At 37.1% G+C, this 22,306-nt stretch overlaps 1 protein-coding gene across 1 annotated transcript in view; it reads right to left on the bottom strand.

The window, feature by feature from the left end:
• Window positions 1–8,827: 8,827 nt before the first annotated feature.
• LOC140148422 (uncharacterized) overlaps window positions 8,828–22,306 on the bottom strand; it is a 37,211-nt gene continuing 23,732 nt past the window's right edge. The window contains exons 7-10 of the mRNA XM_072170356.1: window positions 19,603–19,668; window positions 19,071–19,162; window positions 16,236–16,341; window positions 8,828–13,719 (exon numbers count right to left, since the gene is read on the bottom strand). Coding sequence (XP_072026457.1) covers window positions 13,526–13,719; window positions 16,236–16,341; window positions 19,071–19,162; window positions 19,603–19,668 — 458 coding nt within the window. The 3' untranslated portion in view covers window positions 8,828–13,525. The remainder of the gene's footprint in view (window positions 13,720–16,235; window positions 16,342–19,070; window positions 19,163–19,602; window positions 19,669–22,306) is intronic.

The raw sequence follows: 22,306 nt of genomic DNA, 5'->3' as shown, positions 1-22,306 counted from the left end.
GTGCAGTTATGCTGCACAGCAAACATAATTCGACCTTTGCAGTACTTAAACCTGGTTACCAGGAAACTACTCGAGCAAAATCGATTAAGTCTTGTCTATCCTCCACATTGAATGGTGGACTGCACTTTTGCCCAAATATGGCTCTTGCCAATTAATATTCATCCACTTGAAAGCCCCTGACTCGCTGCACTGATCAAAGTTATGGACAGATATGGGAGCTGTTTTTGCTGTTATCTGTCATTTACATATCAGGGAGGTACGAACATTTGCAGATGCCTCACCTACCCAGTTTTTAGCCTACATGTAATGTACACATTATTCTAGATTGACAGCAAGTGCAAAAAATATCCGTCAATTGGTTTAGCTTTAATGCCCTTCGGAAGAGAGCGGTCTATAAGTGAGTGATAGTCACTTACAGTTGCATTCGATTTACACAGGGAATTTTGCAGGCCATGTCGTGCCCTTCCTTACTAAAACACCAAAGTGTGAATATTTTCAAATATCTAAATTAGCTAAAATTTTAGGACATGTTACAAAACTATACTTTCTAGAATTTCAGAGAGTACGAAAAATATTGGCCGGTTATTTTTCCACACAGTGACGTTAACTAGGAAATGCTCTATACCTCTAACATACACTGTCACACGTCAATGGTGAGATCACTGTGTATTGTGTATAGGAAAATGAACAGTGAACTGCAGTATGTAATTTAAACTCGTATGTATTGTGGTTTCGCAATCGGCACATAACTTATCGAGCGAAGAAACTATATTATTTTATTCGTTTTGACTGTTCATAATAATGCCCAAAACTTATTTACAAACATGTATTGGCACTCATAATTACGCATGTAGCCAAATGTGGATGATATTCATTGGTTAATCTTGAAATTGTAGTGAAGATGAAATTGAAAAGAAAAAGTTCATGTACTTGTTTGATGCAAAGTTGATACACTATTGCATATCTTAATGTGAGACAAGACAACAACAAATAAAACCTAAACCATTTCCCGAACACTTACATCTCTGGTACAAAGATAATAACCACCAGCCCCCTGCTCTTGGTCAACTACTGTTCACACAATTAAGAATATACGAGGTATTGTTGGTCGAAGCAGCCAAAACAAATCGATTTTCATTATCTGAATCAATATATTATTGAAAAATAACACTTTGGTGTTTTGCAAAAGTTCATTCTACAAATCATATACTTTGAAAACTTGCTTAATTTATTGTTGTTAATGAGTTATGTACGTTTTACAAAAGTGTTGTTGTTTCAGCCCTCTTTACATCAAGAACCACAGGACCTACAAAAGTATATCTGTGATATTTGAATTCTTCTACACGCTCGCTATGAATTAAGCAATGCAATTTTTGCTCAAGCTCACTACCATTCGCAAGATGCTGTGAACCACTTTTTTCTGCTGCTTCGACCAACAATACATCAGGATGTCTCCGGAAATCACAACATTATGCCTTATATGATAGAAAATTAATTATCAAGCACGAACCACGTGGTTTATTTGAAGCAAACTCATATTGACCATAAAAACGATTCAATACAGTCGTTTCTCAACACGCGATATTCAAAATTCCCGGGCGCTGAAATTGTCCAGTGCAATGACGTCCCAGTAATACAATAAAGGCTGGCAACAATTGAGCACAAGTAACCATGACATCATTGCACTAAACACTTTCGGCGCGGGGATTTTGAATATCGCGTGTTGAGAGCCAGCTGTTTTTATTCGTTTTATGGTCAATATGAGTTTGTTTTAAATAAAACCATGTAATTCGTGCTTGATAATTATTTTTCTAACATGTAAGGCATAATGTTGTGATTGCCGGAGTCATCCTTAAAATCACACATCATGAAAGTTATTTAGAATTATAATACATGGATATGATCCGCGTCCAGAAGAAAGTGAATGCACATGGCAAGAAGCACGGGCAGCCAACAAGTTGGGAAATGACAGACACAGATCAACCCAATAGTTCCATTGACATAATAAACAACAAAATCATGAAGAGGAATCATTATTCATAAGAAAACAACACATAATTTTAAGTGTTTGTATAAACTTACTTGCATGATTTAGACCGGTCGGAATACCCAGCACTTTGCCAATGGTAACGATCAACTTCTTTTTATTAGGTCTGAAGCAAACTGAAGTATAGACTTTAGGAACCTGTATAAAACCAGATAAGTAGATAAGACCAAGATGTAAAACAGTGATACATTACGTAGGCCCTATTTCAGACTACGCAACACCGGAAACCAGTTTCCCGGGAAAGTGGATCAGATGACCATATCAGTCATACCTGAAGAAGTCAGATGTAATTCACTTGGTTCTGTCAAGCAAAAATGTCATTTCATTTTTTTAATTAACACACCTGATGAGCTTATATTCAACAAAGGAATTACAAAATCTGTTACAAAGTCTTATTATGCAATACACGAAACATTTGAACAATTACAATGGTATTATCTAGGCTATCAATATCGCCTGAAAGTTGAATTCTTTATCATTATGGTGTGTAGGCTATAATAGGCTTACCTTAATACATCTTCTAATATAGGACAACAATTTTGTTGCAATACAAAAACACTGCATGACTGACAAGCATAAAAGTACGTTGGGAATACAATAGAAATATTTACTGAACGTCAATTTCAAGAGATTAGAAGGGCAATTGTTTTACAGAATAAGACAGTGATCGGGGCTGGGTATGTAGCTTTACTAGCACTTCTCTTACCTTTGGTGTTGCTTCTAACAATCGAGTAACATGATATAGTTGCCGCTCGTAGCGAGAAAGAGGTACCACCACTTCTCCGGCTTTGTATTTTTTACCATTGCAACGTGAGGTGACTTTAAAGTGCACGAATTGATCTGTCAGCTTAGATTGATACTTAAAACGCAGATCTTCTCCGGTGAAATTAGTTGTTTTATCACCGATTTCTGGCATCCATGATGAGAACTCTTTTTGGCAAAAGTGTTTTTGTCCGTGGCTACCAAGCCAAACGCAAACACGCGTTTCAACCTTATGTGGAAATGACGGATTCGATGGCAGACATACAGAGTGCACGGCTATGTGGACGCTTTCTTTGGTGTATTTGCAAGAGAATTCTATGTTATGACGACGTTGGCAATTCAATGGAATAAGTTTCTTATTTGTTACGCCCAGATTGCTGTACACTATTGGACCAGAACGTCTACATGGTCTACGTGCTATTTGTTGGTCTAACAAGAGTCTTTGCTTGATGTCCAACGCAGCAACTTCACTCTTACGTCTCAGTAAGGATGGCTCGCACGGTAGTGATTGCGATCGTGGTGACTTTGGGATATTCTCTATGAAAGGTTGACTTTCAGAGTCAAACTTGAACTCTACAGTTCTACGTCTAGTTAAACCACAGTTAAAAGCATTGCTGCGATGTCTTGCTAATACAAGAGGGCTTTCTTCGGTCTTATGGAACGTAGATTCGTCAATGCTCCAAGTGGCAGGTTTCTGCAACACCGGAAATCCATAGGGTGACGTGCTATACGGTACATGTTTGAGAGTCATTCCAGAAGACAATCCTGGATCATAGACGGTATCGCTATCTGCATTCACCTTTAAATTTAATATGCTTAACTTAGTTCTATTACGGGAATGAGATTGTCCATTAAGATTACACAGAAATTGATTGGACTGAGAATCGCGCGATTGTGTAGATTGCATATGGTTTAACCCACTCTTCTGAACCAGTTTCTTGCTTGCTAGTCTTTTTGTTAGCATTGACGAATGCCTTCCCTTGTATGAAGGTGGAATCACAAACTTTGGCAAATGTTCTTCCGATTTCGAGTGCATGATGGTCAGTTCTGCTAAATTAATGTTGATCTCGGGATCGTAAATTCTAAGCTCTGTATCAGTGTCTTGCATGCAAGTACCACGTACAACCACCGAGTTCAGTTATCTTAATAATTATGTTTAACTATTTCTATATACATTCTACTTTATATAAGATTTAGATCTGGGTGAACTTCGGGGAAAACTGAATGTAGAAAGACAAAAGAAATAAGTCTTCCTACGCTAACGAACGCTTGACGTACTTGACGTATTCGATGAGCCCCGCCTACCATTTCTTCCTTTAATAAGCATACATTATCAGCAGCCAATTACCCCGGCAAACATAAAACACTTTGTTTCTAATTTCTAAGTAATAGTAGCTCTGGAATCTGCGGGGTTTCGCAAAACAAAAAAGTTTATAAAACGTTGAGAACAACATCAAAACGTGTTTATTTTACACATTTTTGAAACAAGTTTGAGTTGATGAATCTTGACTCTGGCAACCAGTGGAGTGGTGTTGGTCATATTGTAGATAGCTTCATTTGGAATCCGATCCATACGCTTGATGTTTAACATGACTCTGTAGCAAGATGTTGCAAAGGCATGGATCTTGTTTTCCATGTCCTGGTGATTACCCATGACTCGCACAGATTCGTACAGAAAGACAGCAACAAATGTTGCCAGAATACATTTATATAATCGGGTTATAAAACGTTAAAAACAACATGAAATCGTGTTTATTTTACACGTCTTCCAATATAATTTTCACATTTTTTATCTGGAATGTTGAAGAAGTTGTCTTTGCCAGGCGCGTTTCCAGGAATTCGTAGACAGGGGGCGCAAATTATGATTGTTTCTAGAAATTATTGCCGCGAAGCGGCCTTTTCGGAGCAGAGCGATGTAGGGGGTGTCTGTGGGTGGCCCCCTCTGAAGTGGGAAACATTTGCCAAATTAAGACCTAATTGATGCCATTTGGTGGACCATTTTGGCACTATTATTGTTTAAAAAGTTAAGTTTGAAAAAGCCGAACATTTTTTAAATGACGGCCCACTGAATTGAAGCCATTCGTGGACAAGTTTTCACTGTTATTGTATAAATTATTGCTTTATAAATTGTTGTCGTACACCAAACCGCTCAATTATCGGCATGTGATCACTCAACTCCTGCTCTGATGATGGAACTGCACTGTGAGCTGCAAATGAGTCTACAGCATCAGTGAAGATCTTGATCGTTTGCCATGCTGTTTTCTTTCCATGGTTAAGAAAGAAGGATGTCTGATCGCAGTAGAGACAAAGATTTCTCTGGTCCTAAAGTCTAGGCAATGACATGTGCTGGACGACTCCGCAATTCTTACCCGTGCCAAAGAATACCCAAAGTTCAGTAAGATAAATTTGTGAAAACAAAACAACCACGTCTGTGTCCACAGTACGTATCATGACTCGCTGACATCCAGTAGCAGCAGCGTCAACTGCATGCAACAGAAGCCTGGTATCCGCTTCCTCGTGGGTACAAGAAGACAAGTGGCTGGTTTACTCAATTGGGGTATTCAGTATGGTCATCAACAACCCCAATTTGAACTTGAACAGTTCCGCAGTGCGTATATTGTGATTATAGCATCCCCTTTTTGTGGTATGTTTTATTAATTATTAAAAAAAAAGGTCCCAAACATTTCGCGTTTGCAGTAACATGATTATCTATCTATCTATCTATCTATCTATCTAGGCTATGTCAATCCACTGTTGGATATAGCCCTCCTCATGATCACTCCATACCTTTCTATCTAATGCTACTCTCGCCCATGTTGTACCAATATATGATGTTATATCTGTCATATTATGCCATATTTGTCATATATTTTGTTTTTCCTTTGTGCATTTTCAATCCCACTTTCTTGCTTTCTTTATTCAAGTCATTAAGTTGTATTTCCATGTCCTTCACTGTTGAGGTAGTATTAAGGGCAACGTCATCTGCAAATCGGTGGTCTGTTAATTTTTCTCCATCAACATTGATTCCTCTTTCATCCAAAGGTAGTTTTTGAAGATAGCCTCCATGCTGTGAATATCTTTGGTGACAACGTATCTCCTTGTCTAACTCCTCTGGATATCTTAACAATTTCAGAAACGTCACTATTCAGATAGATTCGTGATGTTGCATCTGTGTACTAGTATATATCCTCCAGAATACAAACATACCCTTCATTTATACCTATTTCTCTCAGTGCTTGGAAGAGATCCTGATGTTCTACGGAATCAAATGCTTTCTCGTAATCAATGAATCCAATACATAAGTCAAGTTGGTATTCGTTTGACTTTTCTATGAGTTGGTTTATTGCAAGTAGGTGGTCCATGGTTGAGCAACCTTCTCTAAAACCTGCCTGCTCTCGTGGTTGATGTTCATCCAGTTCTTTCTTTAGTCTATTTTGAAGAATTTTTGTGAACATTTTGTACAGATGTGAGAGAAGACTAATGGGTCTGTAATTCTTAATGTCTGCTTTGTCTCCCTTCTTGTGAAGAAGAATGATTTTTGCTTCTTTCCAAGATTGTGGGATGCATTTTTTAGTGATGATTTGGTTAAACAGTTTTGTTAGATGGGTTATTACTTCACTTCCTCCCTCCTCGAGAATATCCTTTGTTATCCCATCTAGTCCTGGTGCCTTGTTTTTCTTCATCTCCTTGATTGCTGTTTCTACTTCACGAAATGTGATGTCTGGTAATTCTGAGTTTTCTGGTGATAGTATAGTTCTTGATAAAAGTCTGAACATATTTTGAGGATTTCCTCCCTATTTGTAGTTGGTGAACCATCTTTTTTGCGCAGTTTTTGGATTCTGACCTTCTTTCGACTTTTTTTATTGATTTTTTTGGGACCTTTTCCTATTTCCAGTATGTTTTTAATCTGTTTCTCCTTCCTCTTTCTATTTCTCTGTCTTCGTTTTCTTTCTGGTTGTGTTAACAAGTTCGGCATATTCTACTTTCTCTCTTGCTGACTTGTTATCTTTTTCCCTGAGTTGCTTTCTTTTTTAGTTCAATTGGTCAATTTCAATATCCTCCTCTGTCTTCTGTTTGGATCTTTTACTTGGAGGTGCTACAGATGCTGCCTCTTCTAGGATGATGTTTGTTATCAGGCTGCATCTGTCATCTATATGTTGAGATGTTCATCTTCCAAGATATGAAATCTATTTCGCAATTGGATTTGAAATTCTTCCTTCCTTTCTCTTAGTTTAAGCAAGTTAACTTTCTTCTTTCTCTGGCTCTTGATGAAAAAGTCTGGCTAACTTTCTGCTGATGTGAATGCAGGATCTCACTAAACTGTGGTCACTAGCGATATCTACTCTTGTGATGACTTCACAGTTTTTCACAATTCCTCTCTGACTACTGAGTATAAAGTCAACTTGATTTTTGGTATGGCAATTTGGGCTTTCCCAAGTCCAGTATCTATTCACATTTTTCTTGAAGCAGGTATTTGTGATCACAAGATTGTGTTGGGCAGCAAATTCTCTCATGGTCTCACCCCTTCTATTTCTTTCTCCAACTCCAGTTTTCCCAAGATATTTTCTTCACCTTCTTGTTGTTTACCAAGTTTAGCATTAATGTCTCCCATAACTATAGTATAATTTGATTTGTGCTCTTCCAGTGCTTTTGTGATATCTTCATAGAACTGCTCCACTTCATCATCATCATGGTCACTTGTTGGTGCATATACCTGGATGACGCACATCTCTTCCTTTCCAGCTAGCTGAAGTCTTAGTAAGATGACCCGATTTGAGTAACTCTTCACCTCTATAATGTTGTCTTTGATTTTTGAATGTATCAGGAAACCAACTCCTCTTGCCTTTTTGTCATCTTCTATTGCTCCTCTTGTACAACCAAGCTCCCCCTTCAATCTCTTCCAACCCGTCCCCTTCTCTCCATGTTTCTGCTAAACCAATGATGTCCCACTTAAATTCCTCTCACTCTTCCAACAAATGTTGTAAGGACTCTTCTGTTCTGAGTGTTCTTGTGTTGTATGATTATACTATTCTTCTTATAATTCACCGGAATCTGTATGTCTGTCCTCCTCTTTTCTCGGACGTTCCTCAAACTTGGTGGTGGGTGCATCTTGACCCCAGGCAGAACAATTTTACATTAAATTTTGTTAGTGGATTACTACCACGGGACCCATCCTGGGGTCTTCTCTCTCTTTCTCCCCATATGTTGCCATGGCCTGTCTCTCTTTTCTCGGACACCGGACACTAGGGGTCGCACGATCCTCAAACTTGGTGGGTGGGTGTATCTTGACCCCAGACAAAACAAGTTTGTATTGGTTAGTGGGTCAAGATCACCTGAGGTTACCAAGGGCCGAGGTCATCTGAGGTCAAATTAGCAAAAACTGTCGTATGGGCATGAAACTTGGTGGTACAGTCAACATTTAGAGCCAAATTTGTGGATGGTCATTTTGGGGTTATCCGAGGTCATCTGAGGTCAAATTACTGAAAAATGTCGTATGGGCATGAAACTTGGTGGGTACAGTCAACACTTAGAGCCAAAGTTTTGGAAGGTCATTTTAGGGTTATCCGGGGTCATCTGAGGTCAAATTACTGAAAATTACTTGGTGGGTACTGTCAACATTTAGAGTCAAAGTTTTGGAAGGTCATTTCGGGGTCATCCAAGGTAACCCAGGGGTCATCTGAGGTCAAATTACTAAAAACTGTTCTATGGGCAATTGGGCATAAAACTTGGTGGGTGCTGTAACTATTTAAACTCTCGGATGGGCATAAAACTTGGTGGGTACAGTCATAATGTCATAATTTTGACATATACAAATCTGACGATATTCTTGCTAAGCGGATGAATCTGCAAGAATTTTTTTTGCACACAAACATAATGTAGCCAGACATTTCCGGTGGTATAACAACTCAACTTTTTTGAGAAAAGTGGGGGATGAGGCTATGGATCACGAAATGCCCCATTAAGACCTCGTGCCATACAATACAACATTAAAAAATAATACTATGTGTAATCAACAAAAACATAATTATAGACATATTTGATATATTTATTTATAGGCCTATTATATATTATAAGCACACAAAACCTTAATTTAGTATGTGTATCTTAAGTGAAAGACATAGCAGTTTGCAATACATTTAAAGCCTTAATGTACGATCTTTTTAAATTTTTAGATTTTTCTTTTTTTCTTCCAACATGATAATATGCAATCATTATGAAAGTATCCAATACATTTGGATGCAAAAAACATTGGGAATTTGCAAAGAAACAACTTCATAAACTTCACCTCTATCACTCTAAATATCTCGCACTTTTTGGATGAGGACGTCGATGGCGAGTGCGGCCTCAGAGTTAATCTCGTACGCAGCCAGTTTGGTTACGCTAGCGCTCCCTCCACATGTGGAGGGAGCGTAACCAAATTGAATTCGTAGGAGACTACGACTTACGATCGTTTAGACATATTATCATAATCTGAAAAATTATGATAATATGTCGGACCAACAGAAAATCATCCTGTTTTACTACAAATAGGGCGACTTTGCTGTTTGCTCATAGATTTAAGTTGGAACATGTGTAAGTATTACAAATATGCCAAAAAATCGGTTTTGAAAAAAATAAAGGTATATACTGATTTCTGAAAAAAGATCATACATTAAGGCTTTAACACGTAAAAGTCACCAGATAAGCTCTGTAATGAAAGGAGTAACATGATTTTATAGCTAACATCAAATCATGTTTCCCAGGATCAAAAACACACTGAGTAAGCCTACAAACACTGTCGATAGTAAAATCTTCAATCTGATTTTTAGGTCAGTCAGTGTTCCAGTCAGGAAGTGTTCTCTCCATCAAGGATTATTCAGCTTGGGCCAATGTGTTAATTATGCCCCAAAATCTGCCCAAAATTAGCCACAAAATATAAATTCTTATTATTATTTTCTTTATTTATTTTTTCAAATTCTTCTGGGCCAATTTCTCAACTTGCAGGGCCACTGAAGCACCGTGGCCTGAAAGGGAACACTGAACAAAGTATCATCAAATTCTGTGTACATATTTATCCAATTACATTTGTTACTTTTCTTTATGAATCTGAGAGTCAGTGTTTGGATTCTTGATCAATGTTTAAGTGCAACACATCAAAATATTATACATTCAAAATTAAAATCACATTGATTCTGAAGGCTGTAGACAGGAAATCTGGAAAATAACCACATTGTAAGAGTAAAATTGACAACAAATGAGTGGAAATGGCCATTGCAACGGAAAATTCTTTTTGAATTCTCTTAATTAGTTAAAATTAAACAAGACCTGTACATGTATATCGATACCCCGGAATAGAATATGGGGTTACAAATCTGCCAACATGGCAGAAAAGATTCTTCAGACTCTTCTGAACATTTTGATATGATCATCGATTTTAAATGTCAATTTGAAACATCTGGCCAATGATGCAAATATTTCTTGGGGTTGGCAGCTATACTGTATGCAAGATTTTATGAAATAAGCATGAGCTTTGAAGTACGTACAGATTGACCTACAGTAAGCAAAAGAATTAAGGTAGCAGTTGTGTTAACCCCTGTATATCCTCAATAAAGACAAATGTGTCAAAATTAAGTAGCCGATGCCTGTACTCTTTAGCTCTGATTTAAGACTTTATTTGTTGAAGTTGGTTGAGAATTAAAGAAACGGTGATGCAAAACCTAATGAAGATATCAAATAAAAAGTTGCACTTTTGTGTTCTAATCAATGAAAGCACAACGCTAGTTTTTCGTGCTAATCAATGAAAGCACGGCGCTAGTTCTCTTGTTCACGAATGCTTTGTGTACAAATCAATAGGGCATGCAATGTGGCAAACTGTAACTTTTAAATTTGAATCTTCCTTGGGTTTTTTGATCGTCATGTCTTTATTTCTTGAACAATTTCAACGAATGAGGTCTTAAATTCGAGCTAAAATATGCAGCTATTGGCTGTTGGTTCCAATTATGACATATCTGTCTTTGTTTAGGATATACAGAGGGTGAACATAACTGGTATCTTAATTATTCAACTTGCTGTATAATGCTTTGTGATCATTTGCTGAAGCAGCTGGTAAAATAATTTTGCACAGAAAAGCTTTGACTGTCCCCTTATTTTAATAGTCTAAATAAAACTCAAGTCCTGCTGTAATTGGACTAAGAGTTACCGAGATGTGAATATTTTCATATTTGTGACCCGCTCTGACGAAACCCGCCATAAGTCGCACTCAGCCATTTCAAAATACAGCGAGTCAAAGTTGGGAAAGGGGTGTAAAACCCTGCAAATTTCATTTTTCATTTTTTATTATTTTTTGACTACATATTAAAATATGTTTACTTTAACCTACCATTGAACAAAATATTCTTTTACGTCTAAAGCACCCAAATCTAGCATTTTCTGAGCCAAACTAAGTCCTTAACATGTCATTTTACAACTTTAAAGCCATTTTTCTTGCATTTGCGTTTTATTTGTGTCGCTTCCCCCCTTCCCATTGAAGGATAGTAGAATGAGGACCACATGTCCCAGAAACATAATTTTGGTATCAAATGAAAGCTGATGACCTGTATTAAATGATGACATCAAAAACTCAATTTTCAAAATTAGTGACTTATGTCTGGTTTTGTGGGAGTGGGTCACATTTTAGGAAATAATACATGTGATAGAAAACAAATGAAGGCTGAACATTTATATATAAATATATATTCTACATAATAAAAACTATTTTTGTGATAATTTTGTTTTTCTCTGATTGTGTTGGAATTCTGCATATTATCACATAATGTCCGGTATCAATTTGTTTTGATACAAAACTTGTTTTATCTAAACTTTCTTATAATTACTATAACCTGATCAGTTAACTGTTCATAATTATAACATTTCAAGGCACATCATTTACAATTTCTACAAAAATAGTTTTTGAATCTTACAGAATACACACAAAATAACACATATATTATGTCCTTGTAGAAAATGAGACAGGCAATTGACAGTAAACTTCGTATACATAAAATGTCACCGTACGACACGAATGAGCCATAAAGTCGGCAAACTTCATTTTGAGCTAGAGGTGAAAATACATATGCAAAGGTTGTATTTTGGCGAAATTGAGATTTGTGCAGATATGAAAGTTTAAGCTTTCTTCTACAAAGTTTTATTTTAAAGAAATATACTTATATTAAATATACTGATTTCTGAGGCCCATCTGAGGAAAAAAATCCAAAATAGATAACTTTGAATGCCTTTTTCTCGGTTTCGTGTTTTGATTCATGATAACCTATGACAAGTCATAACTTTGCTTCTGATTGTCATATGAAGTTCATTGAGGTGTCATTTTAATCCTTGAAACATGCTCTTTGCAAATATGTAAAAAGTAAAAATGACCAGACGGGGGACTTTACGGCTCATTTGTGGTGTATGGTTACAAATGTCTTGCCTTGTAACATTATGGTATTGTATTTTTATGATTTTTGCATAAAGCTGAATAGCAGTTCACTGTAAACCGTCCCTGTTCATTGAATGATAATAATTACTTTAATTACCAATTAAAAAACCCTTTCAAATACTTGCATTTACAGCACATATGTGACCCCTTCCTTAAAAACATGGAACAAGTCCCATTTTTGACACTCACAGTTTTTGGTCTAGATGCAATATTACTAAGGTTAGCAGCTGGGTTTTCAATATACATGTACTTGAGGGACATCCCAGTAGAGTGTACAGTATATGACCATTTCACCTCATTCAAGCAAGGGTCTAAATTAAACATGATGTGCATGCTTTCTGGCAAGCAAAGAACTATATCAAGTGGTTGCCCTTGTTTGGCAATGGCAAGACGGCAAATGTGATCTTATCTAAAGAAACACCCACAAATAAGCATTCAAATGTAATCAATTTCAAACAAGAGCCTTTACCTACAACAGGCTTCTTGTGCACAACTAATTAACTTCCGAGCATTGTTATCACACAAAAGAAACCACTGCTTTGCTTAATTAATTAATTAAGACATGATTTCTGTGACCATCAAATAAATAAAAGGAAATCTATTAATTGATAAATTTCCTATAACCTTTTCCCTTTAAAAACTCATAGTTCTTTCATATATTGTTTATATGTGTGGGCATTGTCCAAACTGCATGTAAGTTTTCTGTTGTAGGCATTAATTGTCCAAATTGTAGGCAAGTGTCCTAATTAAAAAAACCTTATAACTGCCTTTCAAGCCAGGTTGACCTTCAACTGAGACACTCAAAAACCAAGCATAGGAGTACAACTGACAATGGCACTGGTGTCTTTTGGGAAAAAATAAACAAATTTATAATTGGCTGTTACGCTCTATTGCCTTCATGCCCTGTAGGGCCCTTTTATATTGGAACTCCAGAACTCAACTATGGGAGTCTCTGGCCTTGGGGCTGCCGGCCGTGCGGCCTTGATGGGTTTTTTTTTTTTTTCAAAGTTAGAATCCAGGAAAGTACTTGCAGTCGCAACTTGCAAGTCTGTGCTTTTTTTTTTTTATATCATTTTTTACAACACTTAAATCAGGACTTTGCCTTCATTTTGCTTGATTGGATCATGCTATAAAAATAAATATTTTGGAAAAATTGTGTTCCATGCAACTTGTAGTTTGTGTAAAAGTTGGCAATCAGCTTATTCTTATAATAAAATCTGTCCCATTAAATGTGAGATTATATAAAGGTCTCCTACTGTATGTTAGCTGTATCCATGCATATGTTTTGCTATCTTTGATGCTGATGTGTAGATACCGATAATAGCACCGCAGATTCCCACTGATATAAGGCAAATGTCCTTGACGACCACTGCTTTGCTAAGAGACTTGACGCCGTGTATAAAAAGATGCATAAGACAAGGAAGGATAAATGATATCAAGCTGCATCCAAGTGAGCCTGCAAGATAAATCAAAAAATAAAATATATTTAATCATTTTGTAGACCAGGCATAAGGTTTGAAGATGAGAAAAAATTTCTTCCCATCTTCACTGGTTTTATCTATGAGTACTGTTCATCCATACATCATTCATTAAAGTTACAGGTCAAAGGTCAACCACCTTTAATTTGGGGTTTACATGACTCAGAAAAATACTTTAATCCCAGTACATTTTGTACCATCAGTGCTGCCCAGCTGTTCTAACAAAATGAGCAGAAAGTGGCCAGGGAAGAAAAGGAGAATTGGGTTTGTTGAACATGCCAGAAAACAATAGGAAACAAACACATTCTTCATTGAAATATTGGGCTATTCCATTAAATATCCACACTACCCCTGTGGAAGATTTTGGAAATATCTTCCACAGGGGGAGTGTGGATTTCAATTGGAATTAACACATTAGCAGCTCCATTTGAAACTCACTCTCCCTCAGGGAAAGATTCAGGTTGAATCTTTCTCAGAGGGGGTATGAAATTCATAGAGCTGCCTAATGTACTCATTCCATTTGAAATCCATACTCCCCCTGTGGAAGATATTTCAAAAATCTTCCACAGGGGAGTGTGGATTTTAAATGTAATAGCCCATTGCCTTTTCAACACCAAGAGAGGGCGCAATCCTGGCAAGTTGTATAACTGCACTTTAAAGCACGTCAAAATGACATATAACTTACAAAATGAACCAAATAATCACAGTAAGGTTTTGTCTTATGATTGTCATAGTTCCTCTTATTATAACAAACCTGGATAAAACGATGAAATATCGTCGTCGTGGTCCTATGGGTCATGACTGACCCTTTGTGACCCTGTTGATGATGGTATTCCAGCAGCTTCTGTCTTGAGCCAGACGGTGGGCTGCGACGAGAGAAAGGCCTGTTAATTGTTTAATTCCATCAGTCCATCTAAGCTTCTGTCTACCTCTTCTACGACTGCCTTCTATGTGACCTTGCATAATTATCTTCTCAATGCTGTCACCATCTCTTCTAGAAATGTGGCCAAAATACGCCAGTTTAAAACGATCTATTTTCTGGGACACGGAAGCATGGTCTCCAATTTGGTTTCTTACAAATTCGTTGGTCTTATGTTCTTTCCAAGATATTCTCAGCATCTTCCGCCAGCACCACATTTCAAACGCCATGATCTTTTTCTTATCTGTCATTCCAACCGCCCACGTTTCACAGCCATACAAGGCAATCGGAAAACCAGAGCATCCATAATATGAATCTTGGTAGCTTTAGAAATACCTCTGTCTTTCCATATATCTGTCAGCGCAATTGCCGATGATCTTGCCATGGCTAGGCGTCTTCTGATTTCCTGGGAACTGCCCCCTGCATTGTCTATTAGTGATCCCAGAAAGTTGAAAGTGTCAACTTGTTCCACATCTTCTCCATTCACCTTCACTTGCTGATTTGTATCTCCTCCACAGATCATTATCTTTGTTTTCTTGACATTGAGATGCAGCCCAAATTCCTCACTATTTGCTTTTACTCTGTCTATAAGGTCCTGAAGCTCATCTGATGACTTTGCAATAAGGGTGGTGTCGCCAGCGTATCTGAGGTTGTTAATCTTTCGTCCTCCGACTGACACCTGACCTGTAACACCAACAAATGCTCTCCTCATGATGTACTCTGCATATATGTTGAAAAGGTACGGTGACAGAATGCATCCTTGATTTAACGCCTTGGCCAATAGTGAACCACTCACTGTCTCCACTCTCTGTTCTAACGGTGGCTTCTTGGTTGTGATATAATGAGCAAATCAGGTCAGTCACATGCTCGGAGAACCCCATTTCTTTCATTATTCTCCACAGCTGCCTATGCCGCCCACAATCAAATGCCTTTGAGTAGTCAATGAAGCAAAGGTATAATGGTTGCTGGAATTCCCTATTTTTCTCCATTAAATTCCTCAAATTGCCAATTTGGTTTCTTGTCCCTCTTCCCCTTCTAAAGCCAGCCTGCTCTGGTGGTAATTCATTCTCAAGATGATTTCTAATTCTCTCAGCAATGAAATATCATTCATTGTTAATGTTTCATAACATTTAATGTTGTAACGGTTGTAACATTTTAACGGTTGTAACATTAACGCACATTGCAACCTTATGACTTTGTACCCACATCCTAACCCTGATATGGATCACAGAGTACCTATACACTTGGTTTGTATTAAAGGAATCAATAATGTTAACCTACATGTAGTAAAACCATAGCACAGACCATACAGGGTCAACTTTTCAAAATACAACCTTTTATCTGTTGTGCGTCAAAAGTCATGTTATACAACCGTTATTTTTCCCCATAGGGTTTATGTGGACAAAATTATCAAAATGTAGGTAGGGCATTGAATTTTTGCTCGCTATCTCCTTACTTATAAAGATTAACAATGGCCTAAATTAAACTATGAAAATAAATAAGGAACAAAAATTAGGGCAATAAACGCTAGGGGGGTCTCATTACTGTGGAAACACCCCTAGGCGTTCTACTTACCGACAAGAGCACCAAAGAATGCAAACACATGTTCAAAAACCAATGCTATGACGACCATAACTGTTACTATCATCACACGGACCATATTGCGCTGCCATGTGGGGGCCTGGTTAAGCAAATAAAAAAGGAATACTGTTAGCTAGTTCACAATGATTACAGGGGCATTTCATGATCCATACAGCCTCATCCCCACTTTTCTCAAAAGGTGAGATTTTTATACCACTGGAAACCTTATTATTCACTTAGCAAACTTGTATTTATGTTCTGTTAACAGAACAAAATTATAGCATATTGTTCAGTGGCCAATGAAGCAGTGTGATATATGTAACCATTCATTAAAAGTGGGTAACCTGATTGGCAGCCTCACCATTTTACCCCATCAAAATCAGGTGAAAGCTTATATTTTTCTCATTAACATATTGAAATTAGGCATTCCAAAAGAGTATATTTCTGAAGAAATCATCCGAAAACTGTCAAATTAGTCATGACTGTGCTATACCCATGTTTGACACTAATTAGATAGTTTTTTTTATTCGAGTTGGAACTTCTAATATCAATATGATACTGAGAAAAATAGGGTCTTTCATGTAAAATCAATATATTACATGATCATGATGATTATCATTAATAAAAACACAGCAGACTACCCATATCAGTCTGTATAAATGTCAGTAATTCCATAAGCAATAAACATTAACATGTTCTTTTTGCATGACTGGTTGAAACGGATGACACTTTACGTTATACGTAAGTAAAGAATTTGATTTTCCAAATATATCAGGTCACCTTCCTTCTAACTGCAAACACAAAATCCGCTATCAACTGAAATTTTGGGAATAAACTTTTTTGTGGATATCTGCTCAAACATAACATAAAAAGAGAACGCTAGAATCACAAACACTCTAATTATCACTTTTGCCACACATGACATTTTAAGCATTTTACACCACTGGATACCTCTGGCTACATAATGTTTATGTACCAACTTGCAAACACAAAATCAGCTATCAACTGAAAGTTTGGGAATAAACTTTTTTGTGGATCTGCTCAAACATAACATAAAAAGAGAACGCTAGAATCACAAATACTCTAAATATCACTTTTGCCACACATGACATTTTAAGCTACCACAAACATCTACCAGTGTAAATATATTTATACAGGTCAAGGAATAAAAGAAAGATAGTGGGAAAAACTCATTACATCTAAAAAAATATCACAGTAATTGGCACATCATTCCTTCTTTTTATGGCCTCATACTCTTTATGTGCGCCCTTCCAGCAAAATACACCTGGATTTTATATTGCAAATTCTGTGAAATACTCAAAAATATTGGTAATCTTAAAAATATAAAGAAAAACATTTCAGAATACTTTAAAGGGGCATTTCGTGATCCACAGCCTCAGCCCCCACTTTTCCCAAAAAAGTTGAGATTTTTACACCACTGGATACCTCTGGCTACATAATGTTTATGTACCAAATATTTCTTGCAGATTAATTAGTTTAGCAAAAATATCGCAAATTTGAATTTCGTTCTGGTGCACCAGAACAAAATTACAACACATTGTCTATGGAGCAGTGTAATACACATAATCATGCATAACTCGCAAACGCAAAATCGGAATCAACTGAAATTTTGGAAATAAGCTTTTTTTGTGGATATCTACTGCATAAAAAGAGGATGCTAGGATCACGAAATCCTCCTTTTGTTTAATAGTACCCAAGCCATCATAACTTTAAACTAAATTTCAAAAGTAAGGTCCCATGTGTTAAAAGATCATTTCTGCCTCTTTGAATACTAAGTAATTAAAATTAGTAAATGTCAAGATTCTTTACTGAAAAACAAGTGCAAGGTGGATTTTGCTGGAATGAAACCAAAATATTGATAATTAACTAGTCATGTATGCATGCTGTCCCATTTCTTCCAATCTGTAATGAAACCATAATGCACCTGTCACCTGTATGACGCACTATATGACCCATTTACTGTCAAATTGTTGACACAGGTTACAGTCAAGGAAACTACTGGTCAGTCACAACATAGGTACGTCAATGTCAGTCACTTTGCCTGGGTGCGTCAAATGTTCGTCATCAGGGGTTTCACTTTCAAAGCAACATTTCAAAATTTGATGAGCCGCCCAGAATAATTATGTTATCAATCACTAGGTGAAATAAAGGTTCATCATCTCCATAAAAAATCCCATCCCCCCAAAGCATACATCGGCAGTGTGGCAGAACTGGTATTTAATATTGAAAATGTCGCTATTTTTTATGTCAGCAAAAAGCCCGGCAAAAAGCAATCTTTTCAAACAGCAATATCTAGCGATCCATACCACCGATCATTGTGGGATAATAATAAAATGGCACCAAAGTTCGTATATATTCGGAAAATGACCCTTCGGCATGCATCGTAATCCCGAAATGGCCAAGTTCATTCATAAAAGCACATGCTCTTTTCCAATCCTTGTTCCGATCACAATTCCTCTGATCACAGAGAAATATGTTTTTGATGATTTACCACAGGTAATTCCATGCCCTAAATGCTTAGAATATCAACTATGTTGCAAAAAGCACTCTAAAGCCATCTTTTAAGTTTTAGTGTTATTACACCATGTTTAAACAATCTTTTGTTGTCACCATTTCAGTACTTGGGACAGTCAATGCAGAATTACATGTAATTCACTTATCCGGATTTTTCACTTATCCGGACAATGCTTGGTCCCATCATGGCCGGATAAGAGAGGTTGGACTGTAGTTACGTTCATATGTTTGTTCGGTTACTCAAAAAAAACATTAACAAATAGGAATATTGAACCACCTTATAATCCAAATTACCTTATCAACAATGTCTTTGGTAGAAGTTGGCATCTTATGACTTCCTTTGTTTATACTGGCTTCATCTGTACCATTTTGATGTATTTGCATATCTGCAAGTTCACAAAAAGGATACAGGTCATAATTATTATTACAAGTTTTTTGTTCATCTTGATGGCTCTCTGCAAGTTTTTTGTCTCCCTGTCTGTTTGTCTCAATGTATGTTACTCCTTCATGTAATTATACACGAAATTAGGGTTAGGGTTAGTTTCGAGTTAGGATTAGGGTTAGGGTTAGGATTAGGGTTAGGATTAGCTTACACAAGATAATTACATGAAGGGTCAACCTGAATGTATGTCTTTTTTTACTTTTCTCTCTGTCTTTTCTCACATTCTCTCTTTCCCTTTTATTTCCAACTATTATTTCTCTTTTCTTTCTCATTAATCTCATTATCTCTTTCCACCCTTGATCACCCCTCCTTTCTCTTCTCTTTTGAGGCCTGCCCCTTTCTCATTCTTTCATTCCATTTCTCGCTAAAACTACTCCAACTTACCCATGTCATTCTTTGATTGTCCCATGTCTTTCATTTCTATTTCTTCATAGGTGACAGTCTGATTGCCTACATGACAGATATTAAACAAACAATGCATCAATGGTGTGTTCTTCTATATACCTTAACACTAACCCGCCTGAATACTACAAAATACTACTTGATATATGCGCTGTTCAGTGCATGCATCCCACGTGGTGTGATGACGCAATCGCCCTAAGTGATATATATAACGCACGGTTTAAGCTGGCCAGCGAAGCCCAAGACCCCGTGGCAAAGTGTCGCCGACCGAGTGCTTGGCATGCGAGGGGTCTCGGGTTCGAATCCCACCCAGAGCAAACAACTTCTTTCCTTCTTTTCTCTCTTTATTCTTTCCTTCTTTCCCTTCCCGTCGTCGAAAAGCCCTTAGGGGGTTAGGGTTAATAGAAACTAGGTTTAAGCGTGCAATGATGTCATATGTTTAACAATCTTGATAGCAAGCCTTAAATTAAGTGGACCTAGAACAGGAGCAGGGGTGTCTATTCTTCCAGAAAATTGGAATTATTCCCTCACCCTACCGCGCTGTGTCACATCCGTCCCCCGATTCTTCCCCAACTGAGATCCTAAAAATGGACCCAAAAGGGAAAATTTTAGGCTTGTTGCTATCTACTTGTACTTTTCTTTATTTTGTTGTTCCCTCCCTTCCTTGTCTGAATATAGGTGTGTTGTCAGACCCAGAAACTTCTTTATACAACTGTTATTCTAAGTGTGAGCTGTTTTATTCTGTCTTCCTTAAAAACATCAAATTCTTTCCTACATGTAGTCTGTAGATGGTACAGTCTGGACACTAAACCATTGCATCTAAGGACTAATGGTTCAAAGGGAACTTAGGGAAGACAGGCTGGCAAACACCTCTAGGCTCTTTAAAAATTTGGGTCTACAATTCACAAAATATTTCAGTCGGCAAACGTACACCCTCCGAATCATATTGGTCTAGCAACGCCCCTGGTTCAAGATCTTGGCACCATTTGGTGGCCAAAATGGTTTGAAAATTAAGTTACTGATATTATGGTCAAAGGATCTTTTTCTAGGGTGAAATTTTATGCAGATTATGAATCTGTAATCAGAAAGCAAAATCTGCTTTACTTTATTTTCTTACAAATTCATGTGCAGCTGCTTGCCTGTGCTAAAATGCCAGCAAATACATGTATGATGAAAGCCTCACAATATCATAAATTATGGTTGGAAAAAAATCAAAACTCAAATAAAATACCAGTCAGGCAAAATTGAAGCTAAACTTTTTACAAGCAACTGTTTTGGGCACAACAAGTTTGCATCTCAAAAGCCTGTTCAGTTTTTGAGTTTTGATTTTTCTTCCAAATACCAATACTTTTTACACACCTCCAAAAATTAAGGGGGTAGGGGACACATTTTAGTTGATTACGGTACCTAACAACATCAAATTCTTTCCTACATACATGTAGATGGTACAGTCTGGACACTGAACCATTGCATCTAAGGACTAATGGTTCAAAGGGAACTTAGGGAAGACAGGCTGGCAAACACCTCTAGGCTCTTTATTATTTTCAGAGCTAACTGTGATTTATTATTTATAGGGTGTGAGAGTTCAGCTTTTTTTGTTTTGATTTTCAGCTTTTTTTGTACCAGTATACTTACTCTGTACAAAAGTATAGGATCTTCCCAAATTGCAGCTTTTTGCTAGGTGTTTTTAGCTTTTTGCTAACTGTTTTCAGCGTTTTCAGCTCTTTTATACATGTGGTGACTGTATAAAAGGCCTAGGGAAGGATAATCAAGGATTTGGATCTGAAGCCGAGGTTTAAAAGGGAAGACAAACATTGGACAATAGAGCTGTTAACTGATTAATGGTTCTGTCTTCCCTTAGAATCCCAAATGCTTCCCTAGACAGGCAGATGTCCAAACTAAAAAGAAAATGGATTTTGTATGAAATATGCAAAGCAGAGCTCCCTTAATCTTTGTGTGCATTATTACCTATAGTATGACCACTAGTCACTATTGCCCAGGCAGGGAAGAATTACTGACCCAACTTTTCCCTGTTTTATGCTTAAGTCCATGGTTTCCCTCAAAATAATTATTTTTGGGATGGGAATGGGTAAAAGCCAAGGGATCACTACATGCATGCTAATGCTACATGTATGTACCCATTATAATTCTTCCCTAAATTATACTTGATGAATTCACCTACCCTGTAGAGCAGTCACTGCCACCCAGTGACCATATATTTCATTCCAAAAATAGCCATAACATTTAATAATACATGTTCCAGCTATACATTTTTCCCCAAATTTGTTAATTTCATTTTTAATCTTCCTTGAATCTTGTTGACTTTCTTCTGTTTTTCCCCTCTATTTTTTTTTCTTTTTCAAAATGCAAAATTCTTCCCCAAAGGGGTAAAATTATTCCCTCCCCTTTGGGGGCGATTAACGGAAGAATAAACGCCCCTGAACAGGAGCCATCAGAATGGATGATGTTTTTTACCAGGAGCCAATGCCAATACAATATACACAATATTGTGTCACCTGGCTGTGAAATTTTGATGAGATCCAGGCTAAAATTGTCTGGCATCTGCTTCTTAAACCCATCCCAAAATCAAAGTATCCAGTTTAATTTTGCTTCATACGTTAAAGAAGGGGTGTTAAATCAAGACCTACCAAATGTATGTTACGGTACGGATAAATTTATTCCGCAC

Source organism: Amphiura filiformis, chromosome 3 (assembly GCF_039555335.1).
Source record: "Amphiura filiformis chromosome 3, Afil_fr2py, whole genome shotgun sequence".
In the NCBI taxonomy this organism is placed as follows: Eukaryota; Metazoa; Echinodermata; class Ophiuroidea; order Amphilepidida; family Amphiuridae; genus Amphiura; species Amphiura filiformis.
This window is presented reverse-complemented; position numbering and strand designations above follow the sequence as displayed.